The sequence below is a fragment of the Gigantopelta aegis genome, chromosome 9 (assembly GCF_016097555.1).
Source record: "Gigantopelta aegis isolate Gae_Host chromosome 9, Gae_host_genome, whole genome shotgun sequence".
NCBI classification, from domain to species: domain Eukaryota; kingdom Metazoa; phylum Mollusca; class Gastropoda; order Neomphalida; family Peltospiridae; genus Gigantopelta; species Gigantopelta aegis.
Window position 1 is genome coordinate 52,088,124 of NC_054707.1, and position 26,161 is coordinate 52,114,284.

General features: G+C 38.1%; 1 protein-coding gene across 1 annotated transcript in view; it reads left to right on the plus strand.

Annotated features, from left to right (window-relative positions):
- Positions 1 to 229: 229 nt before the first annotated feature.
- LOC121381111 (POU domain, class 6, transcription factor 2-like) overlaps positions 230 to 26,161 on the plus strand; it is a 32,505-nt gene continuing 6,573 nt past the window's right edge. Inside the window, exons 1-9 of the mRNA XM_041510229.1 lie at positions 230 to 393; positions 683 to 840; positions 14,986 to 15,187; positions 17,756 to 17,908; positions 18,714 to 18,875; positions 20,563 to 20,726; positions 21,035 to 21,091; positions 21,504 to 21,777; positions 25,014 to 25,142. Of these exons, the coding sequence (XP_041366163.1) occupies positions 742 to 840; positions 14,986 to 15,187; positions 17,756 to 17,908; positions 18,714 to 18,875; positions 20,563 to 20,726; positions 21,035 to 21,091; positions 21,504 to 21,777; positions 25,014 to 25,142 (1,240 nt within the window). The 5' untranslated portion in view covers positions 230 to 393; positions 683 to 741. The remainder of the gene's footprint in view (positions 394 to 682; positions 841 to 14,985; positions 15,188 to 17,755; positions 17,909 to 18,713; positions 18,876 to 20,562; positions 20,727 to 21,034; positions 21,092 to 21,503; positions 21,778 to 25,013; positions 25,143 to 26,161) is intronic.

Consider the following 26,161-nt stretch of genomic DNA (forward strand, 5'->3'; position numbering starts at 1 on the left):
TGCATTGAAGGACAATGTGACAATTCTATGCATCCAAACTCTGTTTATTTTCTAACGTGTAATGTTCTACTGCTGTGGCTTGTCAGTGTATCAATACCATTGCTGTTGTGCTGTGTGCATGCATATGCAGGCATTCCTGCAGTTGACAGCTTTACACTTCAAACATTTGGGTCCAGTTCGTAAATTTATCTTGTTTCCCTTGACTCCCAGATTGCTCCGTCCTGACAGCGCTGATCATTATACAAGAGATTGGCCAATATTGAGCCCATGGAGCAGGAACAAAATTGCTCGTGGCAAGCGAACCCTGGTTGGTTCCCAGCTCCATCTTATTGACGAGTCAGTGGTCTGCTAGTCTCCGCGTGCACTCACCAGCATTGGATATTATTATGACAGGTACAGACATTATAATAATCAGGCTTTGTTCAATGTAATATTCACATAACTACTGGATGAATTAATAATTAAGCACAGGGTTAGTTTTAAATTATAAATTTGAACAAAAAAATATAAATAATAAAAACCAAAATGGAGGAAGGGGGGAGGGAGTTAAGAAAATAACAACATTATCTTCTGCTAGGGTGATGTTTCGTTTTCTCAACTAACCATTTGTTGCTGGAGATTTTAGTTTTTGGTTTTCACTTGTTGCGACATTGATCCGACGGGCAATGTTGTTGTTTTGCAGAGCACTTCTCTGGCATTGTGGGCTAACTGTGAGACGAGAGGGCAGCGTCCGACGTCGGCATGGACACTGACTCCAACGACGCCACAGCCTCGGAGAGTCTGAATGGCGAGACAAAGCCAGACGCCGCGAAACTCGCCCAGACCGCCATAATAAAACAGGTAGGTGTTTCTCTCCCAGCCCGAGCTGGCCTCTCTCAGGTGATCGCAGTTTATGCAGGTAATAATCATGTCTCATTAACAAATCTATGTTAATAATATGTAACTTCTACCACCGCAGTTTTCTTTTGCCGTGACGACGGCCGAAGGTTGTGTTCATTAATTCATGGATGTGTGGTCGGAACGTTGGACCGCTTGGATGTTTTTCGGTGCTGGAATTTCGTTACCATATGGTGGCAGCTCGGACGGCATAATTTGAGCCACGGCAGACGGTGGGAAGCAGGCATGGGTTTCATCAGGTAGGCGACTTGGAGCCGAGATGGTGGTTTCATCGTCAAATGGATTTGCATTATCTTGCAAAAATAATGAGTAATTTATCTTAATGTAAACCATTTCCTGAAAGTGCAGTCTCACTCACTAGGATAACAATACTGACTAAGATATTGATAGTAATTAGCTGAAGTAAAGATAATTAGCTTGCATTATTGCCTTTTTGATGGAGGAATTTAGTTTTTCTTGGATTTTGTTTCTAATTGTTTTGCTGCGAGTCAGTTATTATGATGTCTTTGTCTTGTTGTGAACGAGCCTGGTCGTGTCTTGGGTAGATGTAGAGTTAGTGGACTGGGCTTTGGAGAATGCAATGTTCATGATTGTTTTTTATTGATTGGATTTGAGATGAGATGGCAAGTCTCGGAAGACCGGTGAGGTACAAACAGGCTGATGAGGAAAATACTTGTGACAAATTCATTTCACGTTTTCTTTGAATGTATAAATTATTTAAGCACACATTTTTAACACTGATATAATTAGATACCGTATTAATTTTTAAAGTTATTTTCTTTGTTTAATGCAAGGTTGTTGTTTTTTCATCATCATTAAATTTAGGCTTTATTAATTTTTTAAAACCATATTTGACATTATAATGTCACATCTACTTGATATAGTAATAAAATGGATACATAGGTATGCCTGCTGATAAATGCTGCATAAACCACCCCTTGTCTATAACAAATATTTTAGATACCTATGTTTTTTATACATTTTTTTAATAGTTACCTCTGTATAACAACCTCCTATCTATAACAAATATTTCTGATATGTTCTGTATACAAATTCTTATCTTTTACCTCTATATTAAGGTCCCCTGTTTTAATGGGCCATATTTAGTATATTGTCTGTGTGTCATTCATACACATGTTGTTTTATGTAGCTGTATAAATGGGATACCCAGAATGGTACACAAAACACCATGGTGTTCAACTGGGTTAGTTGGCGTCATAAGATGATACACTAATTATAAGTATTGAGAAAGCAAAACTTTTCCACATTTTTTCCCTCAGATTTGAGCTTCAAATTTAAAATGATTTCACAGTGTTGATTCGATTGTACCAGTAACCGAAATGCTGAAAAATTACTTCAGTTTTGTATAGGGGGGTTTGGGGGTCGAAACCCCCCTGCTCCAAATTAATTTAATATTTTTTTTAAATGTATTTTCTGAGGAAGCATGATCTCTAACAACTTTGCTCGTGGCCATCTAGACAGCAGCCCTACAATATGTTCTGCACACACGCCTAATGTATATTTTACATTAAATAGTGTTCTCTGTTTTTCGCAAATTATCAACTTGTATTTGAAAGGTTAAGTTTATAACATAGCATTATTAAAATTAAGAGCTATTAAGTTTAAATCTATTTTACTGTATACTTTATAAGAGCATATGATTTTTAACCTTTTTATTTTATTTCAGTTTTTTTGGCACAAAATAATTTTCACAATTTGATCTGAATTGCTAAAAAAAAAGGGGACAAGATGTACGTAGTCCAGTGGTAAAGTGCTCACTGATGCACGTCCTCGGTTTAGGATCGATTCCTATTGGAGGGCCCATTGGGCTATTTCTTGTTCCAGCCAGTGCACAACTGGTATATCAAAGGCTGTGGTATGTGCTATCCTGTGTGAGATGGTGCGTAAAAAAGATCCCTTGCTACTAATGGAAAAAATTATAGCAGGTTTCCTCTCTAAGACTATATGTTAAAAAATTACCAAATGTTTGACATTCAATAGCCGATGATTAATAAATCAGTGAGCTCTTGTGGTGTTGTTAAACAAAAACAAACTTTAACAAACATTTTACTTTTTAAAAAAAAGACCTTTACTTAGGTATGGTAAAGAGTTTCAGCTTTTCAAAAATAATTTCAGCTTTTTCTTAAAACTGAGTACTTATTGCATCCCTGTATTGAACATTCCTGAAAGCTATAGTAGTGTCGGAAATAGAATAAAACTGATTTTCGTTGATTTTGTCTTTCATATTAAACTGACAAGTAAATATTTTATAAATATCTATTTAATGATACTCTACCTAATTTAGTATTTACTTGTTTGGGTTCTCATTGATGTACAAGGTGGTGTTTACTCTTGAAATTAAAAGAAAGATGTCAGTAAACAGGTGATTTGTGCTCTTTATTGGAACAGACTACATGTATAAAAAAAAAATTGACACAAGTCAATTTCATTGCTGCAATATGTGAGGGACTCTCTCTGATGATGGTTTACCCCTATCCCTCTCCAAAACAAAATATTTGAAGACATTTCTAAGTAACCTTTGAGCAAAACTGTCAAGAACCATTCTGAGTGTTTGATCTACTAGTATTATATCGGTATTAAAGGTGCTATGTATATGTATTAAAGGTGCTATGTATATGTATTAAAGGTGCTATGTATATGTATTAAAGGTGGTATGTACATGTATTAAAGGTGCTATCTCCAGGTTGCATAATCACGGCTATTGCAAATATTTTTTGTAAAATTAAATTTTGCTTTAAAATTTAAAGACTACACCTTCAACTATATGTCCATAAATGATTCTAACAAAATAATTTTATCTACTAGTAGAAAATATTTTTTTATTGGAGAATCTTTATCACAAATAGATTATGTACATGTTGGTCATTAAAGGAATATAACATTATTTTAATTCACAACTTTCACACCTACACATACATGTACATCATTCTTGTGCAAAATATATCAATTGAATAGAGATTATTATATGAGCTAGTGTGTTGTATTGATTTTATGAAACGAGTTTCGTGAAATCAATATGATTCACACACAAGTATAATAATTTCTTTATTATCCATAATATTTTTGTGAATAACAAGGACCATGTCAAAAAATTTCAAACTTAACTAGGAGATGACGAAATACCATCATTTTCAGAAATGATTACAATATTTCCCATGCACAGAGCTAAGACTGGGAAAGCCACATTATGTTATGACATGGCTTCACAAAGTTATGTCATTTGTTGGTCATATGAAATCGCTATGACCCCACGTGTGTTATACTGGTTATATTTCTTGATCTATGTGAAATCGTTATGACCCCACGTGTGTTATACTGGTTATATTTCTTGATCTATGTGAAATCGCTATGACCCCACGTGTGTTATACTGGTTATATTTCTTGATCTATGTGAAATCGTTATGACCCCACGTGTGTTATACTGGTTATATTTCTTGATCTATGTGAAATCGTTATGACCCCACGTGTGTTATACTGGTTATATTTCTTGATCTATGTGAAATCGCTATGACCCCACGTGTGTTATACTGGTTATATTTCTTGATCTATGTGAAATCGTTATGACCCCACGTGTGTTATACTGGTTATATTTCTTGATCTATGTGAAATCGTTATGACCCCACGTGTGTTATACTGGTTATATTTCTTGATCTATGTGAAATCGTTATGACCCCACGTGTGTTATACTGGTTATATTTCTTGATCTATGTGAATATTAAATGTTGTTATTACTTTAATGATGATGAAGAGGAGGATAAAAATTATAATAACACCCCTGCAACCTAAGGTTGAAGCATACTGTCCTAGATACACAACTGTTTCCTGGGTTGGTGGTCCAGCTGTATATTAGTGTAGAGAAGAAACCCGTTACCACCACATACATGTGGGCTGTTCTTTTGAACAAATTTGAAAAGCCTTCTAATATTTAAAAAAAATTACCAGTTGGACATAGCCCAGTGGTAAAGTGCCCCCTTGATGCGCAGTTGGTTTGGGATCGATCCCTGTCGATGGGCCCATTGAGCTATTTCTTGTTCCAGCCAGTAGACTACAACTGGTATATCAAAGGCTGTGGTATGTGGTATCCTGTCTGTGGGATGGTGCATATAAAAGATCCTTTGCTGCTAATGGAAAAATGTAGCGGGTTTCTTCTCTAAGACTATATATCAAAATTACCAAAGGTTTGCCATCCAATAGCTGATGATTAATAAATCAATTGCTCTAGTGGTGTCATTAAACAAAACAAACTTTAAAAAAAAATTACTAGTTGGATTGTAAAACATAGATATATATCACAAAACATTAAGACCACAAAGTCTTGATATTTTTTAGCATACCTACCTTGCCATCCTGCCCCACTCCGTCTCAAAGTTTGTGATGTACACACATTACTCACCATTATTTTTGATACCATGTAAATCTAAACTGGTTAGAAACAAGCCATCCCCAACACAAATATGACGAAATCTGTGGCATAGAATAATATTATGAAAAGCCGTGAACCGGGCTATCCCGTAAACCGGTCTATTTACGTTTGACTTGTTTTTAAGAAATCTGCATATGATTGAACCCAGACATCAAAATACTGAATTAAGAAAACCTTCACGAAAACAAAGTGCACAAATGAGGGAAAAGACAAGTAAACATTCAAAATATTTTTATACATAGGGAAATGAATACACAGCCACCATTTTGCACTGTGCACACTATATTAAATGGTGTGTAATATTAAACAAACCGAAATAAACAAAAGTTTTACACCGCTGTCATTGTCAATGTCTCGTCTGCTTCACAGATTAATTGCATAATAGTTCTGGTGACGTCACGTGTCACACGTCACTCTTGAAAACAGTAGCCAGGATAGCACATACCACGGCCTTTGATGTACCAGTCGTGATGCACTGGCTGGAACGAGAAGTAGCCTAGTGGGCCCACTGACGGGGATCGATCCCAAATCGACCGCGCATCAAGCGAGTGCTTTACAACTAGGCTATGTCCCGCCCCTCTCTATACGACATGCATTTAATCTCCTCACAACAACAAACCGGCCTCGGTGGCGTCGTGGTTAGGCCATCCGTCTACAGGCTGGTAGGTACTGGGTTCGGATTCCAGTCAAGGCATGGGATTTTTAATCCAGATACCGACTCCAAACCCTGAGTGAGTGCTCTGCAAGGCTCAATGGGTAGGTGTAAAACCACATGCACCGACCAGTGATCCATAACTGGTTCAACAAAGGCCATGGTTTGTGCTATCCTGCCTGTGGGAAGCCCAAATAAAAGATCCCTTGCTGCTAATTGGAAAGAGTAGCCCATGTAGTAGTGGGTTTCCTCTCAAAATCTGTGTGGTCCTTGACCATATGTCTGATGCCATATAACCGTAAATAAAATGTGTTGAGTGCGTCGTTAAATAAAACATTTCTTTCTTTTCTTTCCTCACAACAATAAATGGCATGAATATTAACATTTGTTAGTTGATTTTGACAATAAAGTCAACAAGGTAAAACATTATTTCATCAAACTGATTGTACATTACAATGCGCGTGTGTAGAAAGCATTTCCTGTTAATAGGCTGGTTCATGGTTACTGGAGGATACAGAAATCAAAGGATTATGGTGTTTCACAAGAAGAAAACAGATTTTCTTTTTGTTTAAAGACACCACTGGAGCACATTGATTTATTAAATATCAGCTATTGGATGTCAAACATTTGGTAATTATTTACACTTATTATTAGAGGAAACCTGCTACCTTTTTTCATTAACAACTTCGGATCTTTTATATGCATGTTCCCACAGACAGGACAGTACATACCACAGCTTTTGATATATGAGTCACGGGTAACTGGTTAGGATGGGAAAAACTTACCAACTGAGCTAGATCTTGTCCAACAAAAACTAGTTTTTAATTTCGGTATTGATGAAAATCAATTTTGTTGCATGGTCTATTTTTAAATTTTGTTTTAAAACTTCACGATTCAGTTCAATGTTAAAGAATTCAGCCCTATGACGTGTTCCTGAGACCGAGTGCTCATGAATAATTTGACTGGTACTGTCGTCTTTTATCACATCGCATCCATCAAATATTAGGTATAAAAACCAGTTTAGTGAGTGACCATGATAACATATAAATAAAAGTACCTACAATATTCAAATGTACACTAACATACATTATATATGGCAATCTTTTTCCATTACACTTATTAGTTATATGAAGATAGTTCATGTCCCTTACTAAACAAATAATTTTTTTGTATGTATTTGCTACACATTGGATTTTTTTTTGGGGGGGGGGGGGGGGCACTACGAGATGGTACACCCTCCCCCTTAATTTGCACTAGCTTTTATAAGCCTTTTAACAACTAGTTCTCTTCGACGTGGTATATCAAAGACCATAGTATGGTCATGTACATTTATACATTTATCCTGTATGTGAGAAAATCAAATACACTAAAAAGGGCCAACTTTTTTTCCTTCCGTTTAAATATGTGTCACATTCCTGGCTTTATTCTTCTATTTTGGTCAGGTTTTACCAATGACAGACATGACTGAACCTTATTTAATATTTCAGACTGATTTCCATTTTTGTGTCCAATTAAGGTTCAAGTACACTGTTCTGGGCACACACTTTAGTTCTCTAGGCTGCAAGGTCCATGGTGTGTAGTTGAAAGTGGGTTGGGATGGTGGGGCTGTGACAGTGTCATTGCCATGTTCCAGGAGATGGAAAAGTGAGGGCCTAAACTTGGTGGGGCATTTCCAGTTTTCTGAGCACAATAACAGGGGAAACCCTCATTCCACAGCCTCTGGACTGTCTGTCTATGTCATGACTTAATAGTAGCAGTATAGTATTACTTTTCAGATGGTGGCAGATGCATCAACTTGTGCATTTAATAAGTTTCGCTTTAGATCAAGGAAGGAAATGTTTTAGATCAGTTTCTTGCAAACTATAAGTCCTAGATCAGTGAAACTTGGTTTATAGTTGCACCTATGTGTGTTCATCACAGTACACCAAACTTGTTTATGGTAGGCTAGACACTTAATTCTGTGTAATTCTTGTTTTAGTTAAGCACTATATCGAGTTCCATCCAGTATACATGTGCATGTGTATTTTAAAGAGTGGGATAGGCCAGTAACTTGTGTAGGCCTACACGTGTGTCTGCCTGTACAGTATATTATTGTTTGTAATTCCATCACACCAGTTTGCCACTCTGTGTGAATGTGTTTGGTTTGTGCTCGTGGGTCACACCAATACAAGTGCTGCGGTATCCCTGATCGCATCAACAGAATTCTGCTTATTGATTTCTGCAGCTCCTCTAAGTGGCACTAACCCGTATTGATCGGAACTCGGGATATCTCCATAGTTTGGGTCACATTCTAGCTCACTTTTATATTAACAATCCATGCAGGCCAGTTACGTGTGCACAGTCGGGGGTACAAGTGTAGGCCGGCTTCAACAAACAAAATATACTGATCACTAACAAAACATGTGAATATAAAATTTCAGCTGCAGGGCCGTAGCTAGGATTTTATGTTTGGGGGGCATCTGAGTAGTTAATAGTCTAAAACTCCTTTTCTTTAAGTTTCTATAATGCTTTCCCCATGCTAGCTACAGCCCTGAGCTGGATATTAAATTTTGTATTTTAAGAATGGATTAACATGTAACATGTATCAGGAGAATTGCAGATTATTATTACCCATAGTGTTCAACATAACCGAGTTAATAATAATCTTACAAAGCACACATGTAATAACAAGTGTCATGACATCATTTTGGGAAGCGACATCATAACATGATGTTGCTTCTCCAGTCCTAGTTCAGACTGTGCGTATGATGTGAAATATGATGTCATTTTGTCATCTCCTTCTAGTTGTGGCTGAAACATTTTGAGTTGAGTCTTGTTATTCCTAAAGAAAACAACAATAATAATATGGATAATAAAGAAATGATTACACTCGCATATGAGTTGTACTAATTTTATGAAACTCGTGTCAGGATTCATGTATTACACTTGCTCTCGCTCGCGCAATACAAAAATCCTGATACTCGTTTCGTAAAATCAGTATGACACACAAGCTCGTGTAATAATCTCTATATATACGGATTATTATTGATCAAAATTAAGCATTTGTAATGGAGTAAATCAGTTACAATTACAAACTAATCTTATAACCCTGATTTGTGATTCTTTTGGCATATAGTACATTTCAGTTGCTGTAAACTGAACAATTAAATTAGTTTGTTTTGTTTAATGACACCACTAGAGCACATTGCTTAATTAATCATCGGCTATTGGATGTCAAACATTTGATAATTTTGACATATTAATATATATAGTCTGAGAGAGGAAACCCACTACATTTTTCCAAAAGTAGTAAGGGATTTTTTATATGCACCATCCCATGGACAGGATAGCACATACCACAGCCTTTGATATACCAGTGCACTGGCTGACATGTAGTTATCAGAAGAAACGTACTGGGTTTTTTTTCTAATGCAGCAACTTGGGATCTTTTATATGCATTTTTCCACAGACAGGAAAGCACATACCACATTTGTCGTGCACTGGTTGGAACGATAAAAAAAACAATCAGTTGAATGGATCCACCGAGGTGGTTTGATCTTGTAACGGAATTTAAAAACAGTTATCTTTCATGTGAATTGAAAACTAAAGGATAAAGTTTTTTGTTTTCTTTTCTTTAATAACACCATTAGAGCACATTGATTTATTAATCATCGAATTTGGTAATTCTGACATATAGTCTAAGAGAGGAAACTCACTACATTTTTTCATTAGTAGCAAGGGATCCATAGACAGGATAGCACATACCATGGACTCTGACCAGTTGTGGTGCAGTGGCTGGAATGAGAAATAGCCCAATGGGCCCATCAACAGGGATTGATCCCAAACCAACCATGCATCAAGCGAGCCCTTTACCACTGGGCTACATCCTGTCCCCTGCTATTCTTCCATTAATATTTGCCTTCATGGTATCAGAAAGTGTTTTTATTTGTGTTGATCTCTATCCCTCTCACTCACTTCTCTTTCTCTCTCTTGGTCTGTCCCTCTCACTCACTTCTCTCTCTCTCGGTCTCTATCTCGAACATTCAGTAGCAAATGGGATACAGGAACCTGTATGCATTTGCGTTTATCCGTGGGAGATATTTATTATGAAAGACAATGGTTTAAGTGTAATTGAATCTACACTAAAACTCTTAATTCTAACATTTGCAAGTAACGTGTCCTCTTTCTCGCTGCATTCCAACAAGTGCACCACAACTGGTCAGAGTCCATGGTATGTGCTTTCCTGTTTGTGGGAAAGTGCATATAACAGATCCCTTGCTGTATTAGGAAAAATAAAGCAGATTTTCTCTGGGTTTCCACGTTTCAGAATTACCAAACGTTCAACATCCAATGGCTGATGATTAATAAATCAATATGCTCTAGCGGTGTCATTATACCAATGCCGCATGTGCAAGATATACAGTGTACTGCTTTGTGTAAAAGTGGGTGACTTTGAATATTGACTTGGTGGTATTACTGGGGGCTTGATGTGCGGTCGATTTGGGATTGATCCCCATCGGTGGGCCCATTGGGCTATTTCTCGCTCCAGCCAGTGGACCACGACTGGTACATCAAAGGCTGGTATGTGCTATCCTGTCTATGGGATGGTGCATATAAAAGATCCCTTGTTGCTAATCGAAAAGAGTAGCTCATGAAGTGGTGACAGCAGGTTTTTCTCCCTTAATATCTGTGTGGTCATTAACCATATGTTCGACGCCATATAACCGTAAATAAAATGTGTTGAGTGCGTTGTTAAATAAAACATTTCCTTTGGTGGTCTTATTAAACTGTACGTATAAATATAATAAAGAACACTACCCCATTAACACGTCCACCTACCCATCCTTTGGATCCACCAATGATGAGTGTAAAACTATTAGAATAAAATAGGTTTGTTTGGGCTGGATTCAGTGGGAAATAACTGGAAAAGGGCAGGTATCATTTTCGAGATACATATACGTTGCCCCCCAGACAGACAGAAGTGCATTGAAAAAACAACAACACAGGCCTCCTGATATTACTAAAACTGCTATATAGATGCTAATGCTATAGAAATAGAAATAATTGTGGTCTGCATGTGGCCTGAATCAATGACATGAATGTTTATTTTGTGTTTGTAACTTATTTGTGGTAAGCAGAAACCTTCAGCAATATTTCGTTTTACTTGTCATTATATTTTTTCTTCTGGCAGAGAGAGGTAGACAGCCAAGTGTTTCGAGTCCTGAATAGCTACATGTATTTCTATAAATCACTCCCCACCATTGTTCCACACTATTATATTATATAATTATACTGTGAATCCCGTAAAAACCAGACCCTGTAAACTGGAATTCCATCCATGGGTGTCCAGTTTAAAAAAGGTTTACTGTGTGTGTGTGTGTGTGTGTGTGTGTGTGTGTGTGTGTGTGCATGCATGTGTGTGTGTTTGTGTGTATGTGTATATATAAATAGATAGATGGATGAATAGATAGATGAATGGATAGATATATGTTTCCCATTGTTATATTTATGCTGATAAGTTGTAAAACTTAATGCAATTTTTTAAAAAGGTTATTGTGAATTAAAAAGTGAGTTATTTGGTGCAGTAAGATATATTAAACAATTAAAGACCTAGATGTTCATGGTGCGGAACTCCAGGGTGACACTCCGTATCTACCACTCTGACATGTAGACAACTCCAAGGTGACACTCCATATCTACCAGTCTGACATGTAGACAACTCCAGGGTGACACTCCGTATCTACCAGTCTGACATGTAGACAACTCCAGGGTGACACTCCGTATCTACCACTCTGACATGTAGACAACTCCAGGGTGACACTCCATATCTACCACTCTGACATGTAGACAACTCCAAGGTGACACTCCATATCTACCACTCTGACATGTAGACAACTCCAAGGTGACACTCCATATCTACCAGTCTGACATGTAGACAACTCCAGGGTGACACTCCGTATCTACCAGTCTGACATGTAGACAACTCCAAGGTGACACTCCGTATCTACCAGTCTGACATGTAGACAACTCCAGGGTGACACTCCGTATCTACCAGTCTGACATGTAGACAACTCCAGGGTGACACTCCGTATCTACCAGTCTGACATGTAGACAACTCCAGGGTGTCACTCCGTATCTACCACTCTGACATGTAGACAACTCCAGGGTGACACTCCATATCTACCAGTCTGACATGTAGACAACTCCAGGGTGACACTCCGTATCTACCACTCTGACATGTAGACAACTCCAGGGTGACACTCCATATCTACCACTCTGACATGTAGACAACTCCAAGGTGACACTCCATATCTACCAGTCTGACATGTAGACAACTCCAGGGTGACACTCCATATCTACCACTCTGACATGTAGACAACTCCAAGGTGACACTCCATATCTACCAGTCTGACATGTAGACAACTCCAAGGTGACACTCCGTATCTACCACTCTGACATGTAGACAACTCCAGGGTGACACTCCGTATCTACCACTCTGACATGTAGACAACTCCAGGGTGACACTCCGTATCTACCACTCTGACATGTAGACAACTCCAGGGTGACACTCCGTATCTACCACTCTGACATGTAGACAACTCCAGGGTGACACTCCGTATCATGTAGACAACAGGGTGACAGTCTGACATGTAGACAACTCCAGGGTGACACTCCGTATCTACCACTCTGACATGTAGACAACTCCAGGGTGACACTCCGTATCTACCACTCTGACATGTAGACAACTCCAGGGTGACACTCCGTATCTACCAGTCTGACATGTAGACAACTCCAGGGTGACACTCCATATCTACCACTCTGACATGTAGACAACTCCAGGGTGACACTCCATATCTACCAGTCTGACATGTAGACAACTCCAAGGTGACACTCCGTATCTACCACTCTGACATGTAGACAACTCCAAGGTGACACTCCGTATCTACCACTCTGACATGTAGACAACTCCAGGGTGACACTCCGTATCTACCACTCTCATGTGACATCCAGGGTAGACTACCACTGACATGTAGACAACTCCAGGTGACACTCCGTATCTACCACTCTGACATGTAGACAACTAGGTGACACTCCGTATCTACCACTCTGACATGTAGACAACTCCAGGGTGACACTCCGTATCTACCACTCTGACATGTAGACAACTCCAGGGTGACACTCCGTATCTACCACTCTGACATGTAGACAACTCCAGGGTGACACTCCGTATCTACCACTCTGACATGTAGACAACTCCAGGGTGACACTCCGTATCTACCACTCTGACATGTAGACAACTCCAGGGTGACACTCCACTCCAAGGTGACACTCCGTATCTACCAGTCTGACATGTAGACAACTCCAAGGTGACACTCCATATCTACCAGTCTGACATGTAGACAACTCCAAGGTGACACTCCATATCTACCACTGACATGTAGACAACTCCAGGTGACACTATCTGACATGTACTCCAGGGTGACACTCCGTATCTACCAGTCTGACATGTAGACAACTCCAAGGTGACACTCCATATCTACCAGTCTGACATGTAGACAACTCCAAGGTGACACTCCATATCTACCAGTCTGACATGTAGACAACTCCAAGGTGACACTCCATATCTACCAGTCTGACATGTAGACAACTCCAAGGTGACACTCCATATCTACCAGTCTGACATGTAGACAACTCCAAGGTGACACTCCATATCTACCAGTCTGACATGTAGACAACTCCAGGGTGACACTCCGTATCTACCAGTCTGACATGTAGACAACTCCAGGGTGACACTCCGTATCTACCAGTCTGACATGTAGACAACTCCAAGGTGACACTCCATATCTACCACTCTGACATGTAGACAACTCCAAGGTGACACTCCGTATCTACCAGTCTGACATGTAGACAACTCCAGGGTGACACTCCGTATCTACCAGTCTGACTGACAACTCCAGGGTGACACTCCGTATCTACCAGTCTGACATGTAGACAACTCCAGGGTGACACTCCGTATCTACCACTCTGACATGTAGACAACTCCAGGGTGACACTCCGTATCTACCACTCTGACATGTAGACAACTCCAAGGTGACACTCCGACACTCCATATCTACCACTCTGACATGTAGACAACTCCAGGGTGACACTCCGTATCTACCACTCTGACATGTAGACAACTTAAGAAAAAGGAAAAAAGATAATTTTTACTACTCAACGTCCATGTTAAAACTAAACTTCCTTCTCCCCTCAGAAATTTGGCATACATACCTAGCACAACACTATTGGTTTGTTAGGAAACTGTTTTTATTTCTTTAAATTAACCAAAAAGTTAAAAGATCTGTCTCTGAATATCCAATAATTAGACAATTTAGTTTGTTATGTTTGGCTGTCATTCAATCAGAGATTTATCCAGGATTTTTTGGTGGCATCTTATGTCTGAGGGGATTGTGACATTTCGCACAATTTAGTGAAAATTGGTATGTTTTTTTAAATCCATTGTTAAATTAATTTATTAGTCCCCTACCAGTCCAACCGGAGGGGACTATAGGTTTCATCTCCGCCTGTTTCTAACAATGCTTAAAGATACTGAGTTGATATTTAGTGTATAGCTTTATCTTGTACTGTTACAGATCATTTCATTTCTTCTTATTTTCATGCTTATATCCAATTAAGGTTCAAGCACACTGTCCTGGGGCACACACCTTAGCTAGCTGTCCAGGACAGTGAGTTAGTTGTTAGTGGTTAGCGGTTAGTTAAAAAGAAGAGTGTGTACTGTAGAGGTACCCAAAGCTCGCTCTGGGTGGGAGCCAGTACCAGGCTGCGAACCCTGTACCGGGCTGCGAACCAGCCTTATGTCCGGTGGCTTAACCATGACACCATCGAGGCTGGTCGTTACAGATCAAGTTTACCCATTTTTGACAGAGATATTATATGAAAATATGTTATTGAGACTTTTCGCAATACCTCAAGATGTTGAGTTGAAATTTTGTATGTATTTACTCTCTTGCAGGATGTTATGCTCTCGGCTACCACAAGTCAGTCTCCCCTGGCGACGGCCTCATCGGTGTTCACGATGCCGACTGTGTCACTACCGAATGTGTCGATGGCGTCGGCCGCTGGTCTCGGCCTCACAGACCACCTCTTCATGTCGGTGTCATCGGCGTCCGATACAGCATCGTCAGCGGCCGACCACCATAAACACGAATCTAACGGTATTGTTGGTGTTTCATTTATTTACCAGAAATAGATACATGTACATGCATATCTAGCCAGGGTTTCTGCCAGAGGGTACGAAGGGTAAAATTACATACCCTGAAATCTTGGAAATTAATGGACACTTTTCTTTCTTCTTTTTTTGATAGATTATAGTAAGAGAATTGCTGTTTAAATTTTGTCAGTGTATGAATGCAGTGTCCAGTTTCAAAAGATTTCAGACCCATAACCACCTAGTTACGGTAGTTATGATCTGATTTGTTTTTATTATGTACCTGAAATTATTTTCTCACAGAAAGCCTGTTAGCTGGTTAATACATAAAGACATGTAGCAGTGTTATTATTAAATATGAGTCATTTTCTTTTCCTTTTTTTTTTTGTGATGCACTGCACATGTGTGGGCATTATTGACGCTTCACTGCTAACGTGTGGGACAGGCTTTAGAGTGTAATCTAGAGTACATTTTGTAATCACATTAGACTCTAGAAGGAAGAATGAAGGACATGTGTTATTTAACGACGCACTCAACACATTTTATTTACGGTTATATGGCATGAGACATATGGTTAAGGACCACACAGATATAGAGAGGAAACCCACTGTTACCACTTCATGGGCTACTCTTTTCGATTAGCAGCAAGGGATCTTTTATATGCACCATCCCACATACAGGATAGTACATACCACAGCATTTGTTACACCAGTTGTGGAGCACTGGCTGGAATGAGAAATAGCCTAATGGGGCCACCAACAGGGATTGATCCTAAACTGACTGCGCATGAAGTGAGCGTTTTACCACTGGGCTACATATCGTCACGTAGACTCTAGAAGTCTAAGCTTCGAGCCTAAATTCTGAATACTTTGTATTTGCATATTTTTATTTCGACCTTGATTTTTGTGCTTACACATACATGTGTATGTCATGCAATTAGTTACGCACTTTCTCCTGGGCACATACATCAGCTCTTTGGCTGCCTATCTAGGGTAGGGGTTAATGGTCCGTGGTTGACAAGAGATAAGTTGGTGTATAGTGACATTACTTCTCCCCACTGAGCTGTTAAAACGCATGCTGGGTTGAAGCCAGGATGGGGATGTGAATCCAGTATCTTCCATCCTTAGTTTGAATGGTAAAACCATTGTGCTAACAATATTGTTTGATCTTGGGCCAATATATGACATATATTCATATTAAACTATAATTCAGTGCTGCTTTTTCAAAGATGGATTTTTATTTTTCACTGTACATTACTTTGATGATCTGTCACACACAGCCTGTGGACTGTCACATTTGATTAATGGCTTTTTTAAGCATTAAAAGAGCAGTCTACATAGCAGTAATAAGTAGATGCTGTCAAATTATTATTTTTCTAATTCTCGAAAAGAGTAACCTATGGCATGGAAGTAGCAGGTTTTCTCTCTCATCATCTGTGTGATCTTTAACCAGGTGACCAGTGCCATATAACCATAATTAAAATGTGCTGAATGTGTAGTTAAATAAAACATTTTTCTTCCCTTTTTAACAAACAATTTCACACTTCATATGGCCATAAGTGTAACATTATCAATGAAGATTTTAGAGCTGGGCTGTATTGAAATATCAGGTTCGGTATTGGTATTGGTATTTTTGGGGTGATTTACCTCTGTTTCGGTACGGTATTCAGTATAGACACCTATACTGATATCGAGCGGTATTTTCAGTATACCTGGCTATAAATGCATGCGCGAGTTACCTCAGTTTCAGTACAGTATTCGGTATTGACACAGTACCAATACCACCCAGCTTTAAAAGATTTATATGTCTTTATTAATAAATTTCCAGCCAGTGCACCATGACTGGTATATCAAAGGTAATGGTATGTGCTATCCTGTCTGTGGGATGATGCATATAAAAGATCCCTTTTCTACTAACAAAAAAATGTCGCGGGTTTCCTTTCTAAGAGACCGGCCTCGGTGGTGTGGTTAGGCCATCGGTCTACAGGCTGGTAGGTACTGGGTTCAGATCCCAGTCGAGGCATGGGATTTTTAATCCAGATACCGACTCCAAACCCTGAGTGAGTGCTCCACAAAGCTCAATGGGTAGGTGTAAACCACTTGCACTGACCAGTGATCCATAACTGGTTCAACAAAGGCCATGGTTTGTGCTATCCTGCCTGTGGGAAGCATAAATAAAAGATCCCTTGCTGCTAATCGGAAAGAGTAACCCATGTAGTGGCAACAGCAGGTTTCCTCTCAAAATCTGTGTGGTCCTTAACTATATGTCTGACGCCATATAACCATAAATAAAATGTGTTGAGTGCATCGTTAAATAAAACATTTCTTTCTTTTTTTTCCTTTCTAAGATTATATGTCAAAATTACCAAATGTTGAACATCCAATAGCCTATTATTTATAAATCAATTTTCTCTAGTGGTGTTATTAAACAAAACAAACTTTTCTCTTTTTTTCAGTAATAAAGATTAACATCTAGGCAATGACTTTACCATTATGTTTTGCAGGAATCTAGGCAATGACTTTACCATTATGTTTTGCAGGAATCTAGGCAATGACTTTACCATTATGTTTTGCAGGACTCCATGCACTTTCCAACCCAGCCCAGTTGCTGGGGCAGCCGCAGGTGGCACCACAGTTCTTCCTCGCAGGGCAGTCAGCAGCGTCAGCAGCGGCCGCCGCCGGAACGGGACAGCTACCCATTCAGCAACTTCTCATTCCCGTCAGCACTGGTAAGTAAACCTTACTTTACTAGACTCCAGTCATATTGTGATGTTTTGCATTGTCATTGTAATTAGAAATGTGCAGTATAACCGGTATGCTGCAATATAAATTTTGAACAATACATATCGCAATATTTTTCTAGCATACATGTGTACCAGTATATTGCGCTTATATATTTTGTACGTGTCTTGGTGCATACCTATTACATTTTCCCACAAAATCTACCAGTTTTAGAAAACAATCGATAGCTTCACTTGTTTGAAATGAATCTAAATTTTAAGTTATACAAAATGTAAATGAAATTAGAGCATTTTATGAATTCCAATAATTGAGAATTGGTCTTCACAATATATCATAGTATGGTGTGCAATTCATGTTTTTGTATTGCAGTATATCGCAATACAAACATTTTGACAATGCCCATCACTAATTGTAATATACAGTTAATCTATTACATAGGAATTTCACTGTAACTTCCTTCCACAAGGTGTTAGTTGAGCTAAAACTGCATTTGAAAGTCACATAGATTGTAAAGAAAGTCTAAAGGAAATTGAATAATATTTGCATTGCTTGGGAAATAGGTTGATGATCAATTCCATCTTTATGCTTAGAGGTACAAATGTACTCACACTGGACTGTTTTTCTTTTATGGGAGGGTGGTAAGAAAATGTTATCATTCATTGGCGTAATTTTAACCTTGATTTCTATATAGTTTTGTGATTTTTGAACTACGACAAGTATTTTTTTAATCATGTTTCACAATCATTTATTGTATCATAATTGTTTTTTGGGTTTTTTTTTTTTTAATAACAGGAAATGGTACACAACAGTTCATCAGCATCCCTGTTTCTATGGCAACAGGGAGTAACCAACAGATTCAGTTATTGACAACATCAAATGGTCAAATTGTTGCCACAAATCTGTCAAGTCTTCAGGCATTGGCCCAGCCTCTAAACCTTGGTCTTCCAGCAGCTAGTAAGTTTTTATAGAGACTACACTGATGTAAATTAAAATGCAGACTTATGACATATACAATTGATGGATGGTTATTTTCTCTTCTGAAGTGATTTGTTTATTTGAATAATTTAAGTGTTTGCTACATATTTGCTAGACATCTTTCACATTGTCGAAAATTGATCTATATAGGTTTTGTAAGTTGCATGAATCCATAGGTAACTATATATAATGTGCTTGTTCATAAAGTTGACTCATGCTATACATACAGAATCTATAAATTCTGAATAACAGCTGTATTTGTTATTTTCAATCAAAGGTAATTGGATTAGGCACAGCTGTTGGTGCTACTATGTTACTAACATTTGTTCAAGTTAATATTAAATTTTATTAATAATTTGCATTTACCAGTCATTCATGACTGGTATATCAAAGGCAGTGATACACCTGCTGTTGTCTGTGGGAAATTGTGTATAAAAGATCTCTTGTAGCTAACTGGTAGGACAGGCCACGGTGGTGTACTGGTTAACCCACCAGACCTATGACTGGTGGGTACTGGGTTCGCATCCCGGTACCGGCTCCCACCCATAGTCAGTTTTAACAACTCAATGAGTAGGTGAAAAGCCAAATACACCAGCTTCTCTCTCACTTACCATTAACAACTAACCACTAACCCATTGTCCTGAACAGTCAGCTCAGATAGCTCAGGGGCCTAGCTTGGGATTTTCAGGTGGTAGGCAGACTTTTTCGGCGATGGAATAAAATGCTATTGGCTGTGCCCACCCCACCCCTTATATATTTTAATTTAAAAAAAATATTTGTAATCTCAGGTGGTACGCATATATGGAAGCTAGGTCCCTGTAGCTGAGGTGTGTGCCCAGGACAGTGTACTTAAACTTAAACGTGGATATATAAGAACAAAACTGAGACTAGTAGATAACTGAATGAGTGAATGAAGTCCATATAGTAGTAATGGGTGTCTACTCACATGAATACCTTAGACAACTCTGTTTTGAATTACAGCCTTTAGAAATGTTGCAAGTGCCCCCATAAAAATGTGGTTATACCATTGTTGGGTACTACATGCATGCATCACTACATGCATCAGGGAATACCAATTCTTAATTTAATAAATTAATCCTTGAATACTGGTACTGATTCTAAGTTATTTCCTTGAATACCAATAGAGTCTGAGACTTTAGTGCCATGGCAACATCATACAAATTACATGCATGTGACATCATTAGATTGAGTTGAGATTGTAAAAGTGTTATAAACACGGGGCCTGATTCGTAATTTATATCCTTGAGTGTAGACTGTTACATCCTTGAATCCAGACTGTTATATCCTTGAATCCAGACTGTTATATCTTTAAGTGTAGACTGTTATATCCTTGAATACAGACTGTTATATCCTTGAGTGCAACTCACTAGGCCCAATAAACAAAGCCTGCTTTTCTTAAATGCCAAGTATTGCAATAATATGTCAAATGTGTAAGAATAAAACAGGCATTGTAATTCCAGTTGTTTTAGAAATAAAATTCCTGCAATGCATTGTTTCATTATACACTGCTTCAGATCTGTATTATTTGACTCAGGTTTAGCAAACTCAAGTGCTGCTCAATGTTGTAATTCCTGTATTATTTTACTTCCGTATATACACATGTATGTTGTTTAACTACACATATTATTTGCCTTGTCTGTCCCAGGTTTAGCGAACCCAGTTGCTGCTCATTCTGGGCATAGCCAGCACACATCACTGACGGGGGCGACGAGTCACATCAGCCACATCATCCCCAGTCAGCTGGCCGCAGCACTACCACAACTGCTGACTGCCAGCGCACAGAGTCAGCTCCTCGCTGTCAACTCTCAGGTACCACGCTTCATCTTAATGTTAGGTCAAGACACAAACTGCTTACTTTATGGTTAAAATAGTCTCCTTTTTTCCTCTCGCCTTATGAAGTAAAATGATGAGATATTGGTATTACTTTTTCAGTTTTCAGTCAACTTTTGGATTAAAATTTTCACAGTTAGATCAGTTTCTCACAAACCATAAATCCTAGGTCATTTAATTCTGCGAAATTCTTATTTTGTTAATGATTTGTGAGGACGTTGGCTACATTTATTTGTTTTCACTGGTATGGAGTTATGAGTATGTGTGTTACTGACATTATTTTTCAGAATGCAGCTGCGGTGCGGAACTTGGCACTGGATGGAAAATTGGCACTGGATGCTAAGGTACTTAATTATATACATAAATTCTTTCTTCCGTAATGTTTTCTGCAGTTTGTCATTTGGTAATGTTAAAAAATAATTTGCACACTGTATGACGGCAAAAAAATATAGAGCTGGAGGATATCTAAATATTTAGTTGGTTCATTCATGTATGAATGCAAAAAAACTAAGCATACATGTAGTTTAACCAATAAGGTTACAGATTTCTTAAGCTATCTTAGTGCTACGATATCATAAAACCATCGTAGTCATGTCATAGCCTACAATGGCCTTTCTATATTGTAGCACTTATATTGCTTAGAAAATATGGGCCAAAATTGCCATGTGGTGTATAGACTGAATGAAAATTTAATTATTTAGAAATGTTTTACTTTTATTTTTAGTAAATAATGTAAAGTCGTGTCGTGTGTTTCAGTTGTTACAGTCAGCCGTGTCTGCTGCTCACGCCAGTCTTTCCTCGACCTCACACCAGTCGGCCGCTGCGTCAGGCCACACCACCAACCACATCAACCACAGCCAGTCAGCCGCGGCAGCCATACTGCAGCAGACGTTGAACACGGCGGCGGTGACCGGAACCACAGCGCACTCGGTCGTCACTCAGCAGAATACAAGAACACCATCGCTGACATCTGCACAAGTTGCTACGACAACCAACGGATTTCCTCCAAGTGTTAGTCAGCTGCTTCCTAGTAAGTATTTCCATGTGTTTAAGAATAGATACTTACTAGTAAGTTTTTCCATGTTTTTAAGACTAGTCGGCTAGCTGCTTCCTAAAGTCCTAATTAAAATTATACCCCACTATTTTTTGCTATTACATATAATCCATAAAAACTTTCCCAAGAATGAAAACTAAAAAATGTTTTTTTAGCTGTATGGTAACTTTTTAAAGTCGCAGATCTTAGTTTGAACCTGTGAAAATGGACACTAAGTTTGGTTACTCTACAAACCTGTAACACACAGTGCTGAATTTATAAGGGGGCAAAGGGGACAATTGCCCCGGGCCCCCCTGCCAGAGGGGCCCCCCAGACTAAGGACTTCCTTTATAAAAAATGTTTTTTTTACAAAATTAGTTAATTTTTTTATTTGTCATGTAATTTAATTTCTGTGTTGAAGGGCCCCAGAACCTGGAGTGCCCCAGGCCCCCCAAGGTCTAAATCCGGCCCTGGTAACACATTTGGATAACGTTACAATAGAGTTAAAGAAGAGTTTATGATTTTGAAATGGGGAAATATCTTTTTAAAATTAACTAGAGCTCGTCTCCATACACCTTACTTCTAAGAAATACTGGTACATGCATTTTTACAAAATATGAAAAATGATGTAAGAAACCCCAGGATGACCAACAAACATAAATGTTTGTAAAAAGAGGGTTTTTTTTATAGATGAAACATTTAAAATTTTATCAAATAACCAAATCCAAACAGACAGTTTGAAATGGATTATAATTCATCATATGATTTCACATGACAGTTTTGATCACAACTGCCCAATGTAATATTGTAAGTAATCAGTGGTAAACAATTTTAGAAGTTCGTTTAGAAATGAATGGATTAAACATGTTTATAATAACAGTGCTTCTATATGGATCATAAAAATGCTAAAGCAGTTTTCAGGTTTTAATTCCAAGGATTTTTATCAATCATTTGTAATAAGTGAAAACAGTTGGGTATAATTTTGATTAGTACTTTAGTAAGTTTATCTGTCGTTGTTCTTGTTTATTTTCATCCAGGCTTTATAGTTTATTGTTTTCTTAATACTAAATATGTTTTAATATAAAACATTGTGTGTAGTTATACGGTAATTATGAAAATATATGATTGGATATTAACACACTGAATGCAAGATGTTTTTTCAAACCTCATAAAAATACATGCAAATGCATAGGAGTCTGTTTTGGTATATACCCCTCCCCAGGTACTTCTGAAATTGTTATTGGTCTGTTAAATCAAGTGTTTTTCTAACCCCTAGGAAGTTGATAAAAAATTAAAGCATGTCTCCTTCTAGCAATTGTAGTTAAGTCTCAATTTAATTTTATATGTTGTGTTATTAGTCCTTTTTTTTTCTTCTGTTTTTTTTTAAAACATCCAATGGGATTTTTTTTGGTAGTAATCGATTTCATCTTTTAAATAAAAGGAGGATTACAATGTTGGCTGGATTGTAAATTGATTGTACCAAATTTAATTTTAATAGTCATACTGAAGTGTGTGTGTCATACCATAGTCATAACACAGTTTATCAGTTTTAGATAACTGTTGTTTATTGTTATACATATGTGTTTTATCAGTTTTAGATAACTGTTGTTTATTGTTACACATATGTGTGCTATCAGTTTTAGATAACTGTTGTTTATTGTTACACATGTGTGCTATCAGTTTTAGATAACTGTTGTTTATTGTTACACATATGTGTGCTATCAGTTTTAGATCACTGTTGTTTATTGTTATACATATGTGTGTTTTATCAGTTTTAGATAAATGTTGTTTATCTTTGTTCTCTATCATTGTTTAAGTGTTGTGTTGTCAGTCGTGTACTATCAGAAATTCATAATATTGTTCAGATGTATGCAGTGTTCTGTAATTTATAAACCCTACACCGACTAGACTATGGTGAACAATTGAGGCTCTTGTTTAAAGCTATGGCCATACCCAGACAGCATGCAGGTCAGGTCAGGTCATATGGCTTTACGTGCACATTCAGAGCAAGCTGTTGTAGCGCACGCCTGTCCTGGGCACAAGAGCCAGTCTCGGCCGGCTCCTCCGTCCAGGACAGGAAGGGGGGGGGGGGGGGGAGGAGGAACCGCTCGCACTGGCAGGTGCAAGGGAGCACCAGCAGCCCGACCGTGGTCGGTAGCAGGCGGAGGTGGGGGGTGGGTGGGGGGAGGGGGCTTAGGGGTGATGGTACTATTGAATTTGGAATGGAGTAAAGTATTATGCCAAAGAGAAAAGGTGCGCAATTTGGGTTGAGGAAATTGGGCACAATTTTGAACGGTCGGTCAAAAAGAAAGTTCCAGAGCTAATATAGGTTTTGACATTAGTGAACAGACAGCATGCTGCTGGGCCCGTGCTTATAAAGCTTAAAGTCTAGACTTTAATAAAGTCCAGACTTTAACGTAATGCTATTTGAATGGCGTTGCCATGATGTTAAAGTCTGGACTTTATTAAAGTCTAGACTTTAACGTTTATAAGCACGGGGCCTGGTGAGTCAGTAGTGGACCATCAGTAGCTTCATCATTGGCCTATTATCTGTCTTCTTAGAAAGGCATTCGCTGATTGGATTTTCCCAATCTTAACTGGTGCTTCATGATTGGTGTATCAAAGACCATGGTATGTGCTATCCTACCTGTAGGAAAGTGCATATAAGTTTCCTTGCTGCTAATAAAAATAAATATGGCAGGTTCCCCCTGAAGACTATTTGTCTGAATTATTAAACGTTTGAAAGTTAAAAAAAAGTCTGTTTTGTTTAACGACACCACTAGAGCACATTGATTTATTAATCATCGGCTATTGGATGTCAAACATTTGGTAATTTTGACATATATTCTTAAAGAGGAAACCCACTACATTTTTTCATTAGTAGCAAGGGATCTTTTATATGCACCATCCAACAGCACCACAGCCTTTGATGTACCATTTGTTGGCGCACTGGCCAGAACTAGAAAATGTTTGACATCCAGTTAAAAAATTAATGTGCTTTAGTGTCATTAAAAAAACAACACTTTAACACAAGTTTAACCACAGGGAAATAAACATATGATCACAAAAATTTACAGTGGCCATTGTATTTTTCTGAATATTATGAATTTCTTTTAAAGTTATATTGTATACAACACTGCACCATGGTACACCTGTTTTAGTTGATTTTCAGTTGTTAGTCATTTTAGTTGATTTTTTATTTTTATTTGTTTTGTGTGCACTAATTATTGTAGACAACAGCCCCAATGACTCTGTTCCCGTATGTGTGCATGCTAATGTTGCCACACCCATCACCGCTGTCTTCACAAAATCCTTGATGACAAACGCTGGACTTCCTCCCAGTATTGCTGAACTCCTTCCCGGTAAGATATGCGCCAGTGTAACGCACACAGTTGTCAAGATGCATTGCAGATGCTTTTAGTTTTAGTTTTAGCTGAGTTAATTAACAGACCTTTGAAAATTGTGCAAAGGATCTTTTCATTTGTGCAAATTTTATTTTGCATAACTTATTTTTTGTTTGGACATTCAATTAAGGATGTAATTTATATGGTCATAATAGATTACAGAAAATCAAATGGGATACTGGAATGTTTTTTTGCTAAGATTTTAATTTTTCAGAGGCATGGGTGAAGTCAAGTTAATGTTTGGCTAAAATGTGGTTATGTTAAGTTGGATTAACATTTGGTTACAGTTAGGTCAGTGTTTGATTAAATTTTAATAAAGTTGGGTTACGTTCAGTTAAAATGTGGGTACGTTGGATTAAAGTTTGGATCTTGGGTAAATTCTGGTTAAAGTTTGTCCATTTGCTTTTACTTTTTAAATTCTTTCAACTGAACACCTTCTGCCCCATGAATGTTATGCAGAGAAAGGTCAAGATTATTTAGAATGTTTTTAAAGTTTTCTCATTATATAACACCCAGCCACATGGTGTCTATTTCTCAAACATTGCTTTTAAAGATATAACCTAGTTTGTATACTGGATCTGAAGGAAATTGAAGGATGGCACATGACTGTAGTTCATTGTACTATTGCATGGAATACTGAAAGTTAATTGCTTCTAGTTGAATACTCACTGATCTATGTATATTTCATCTCGAGTCTTGAAAACTTTGTAGTTTATTGTGTTTAGTCATCATTTGTCTGTATCTCATATTCATTGTCTAGCCTATGACAAACTTCCCTGAATGCAGGACTGTAGATTTTGCACTTAAATTGGGTCATAAAAAACAGTCACATTTCAGCTGGGGTTTTGTGGATGTTTTGGGATGGGGTTTTTTGCGATCAGCCAGGTATAATTAGAAGAACCATTTACTAGCCAAGTAGACCATCGCATACTAGAAGCCCCGTCTGATTGTGAGTTTTTGGTGTTACTTTTATGGCA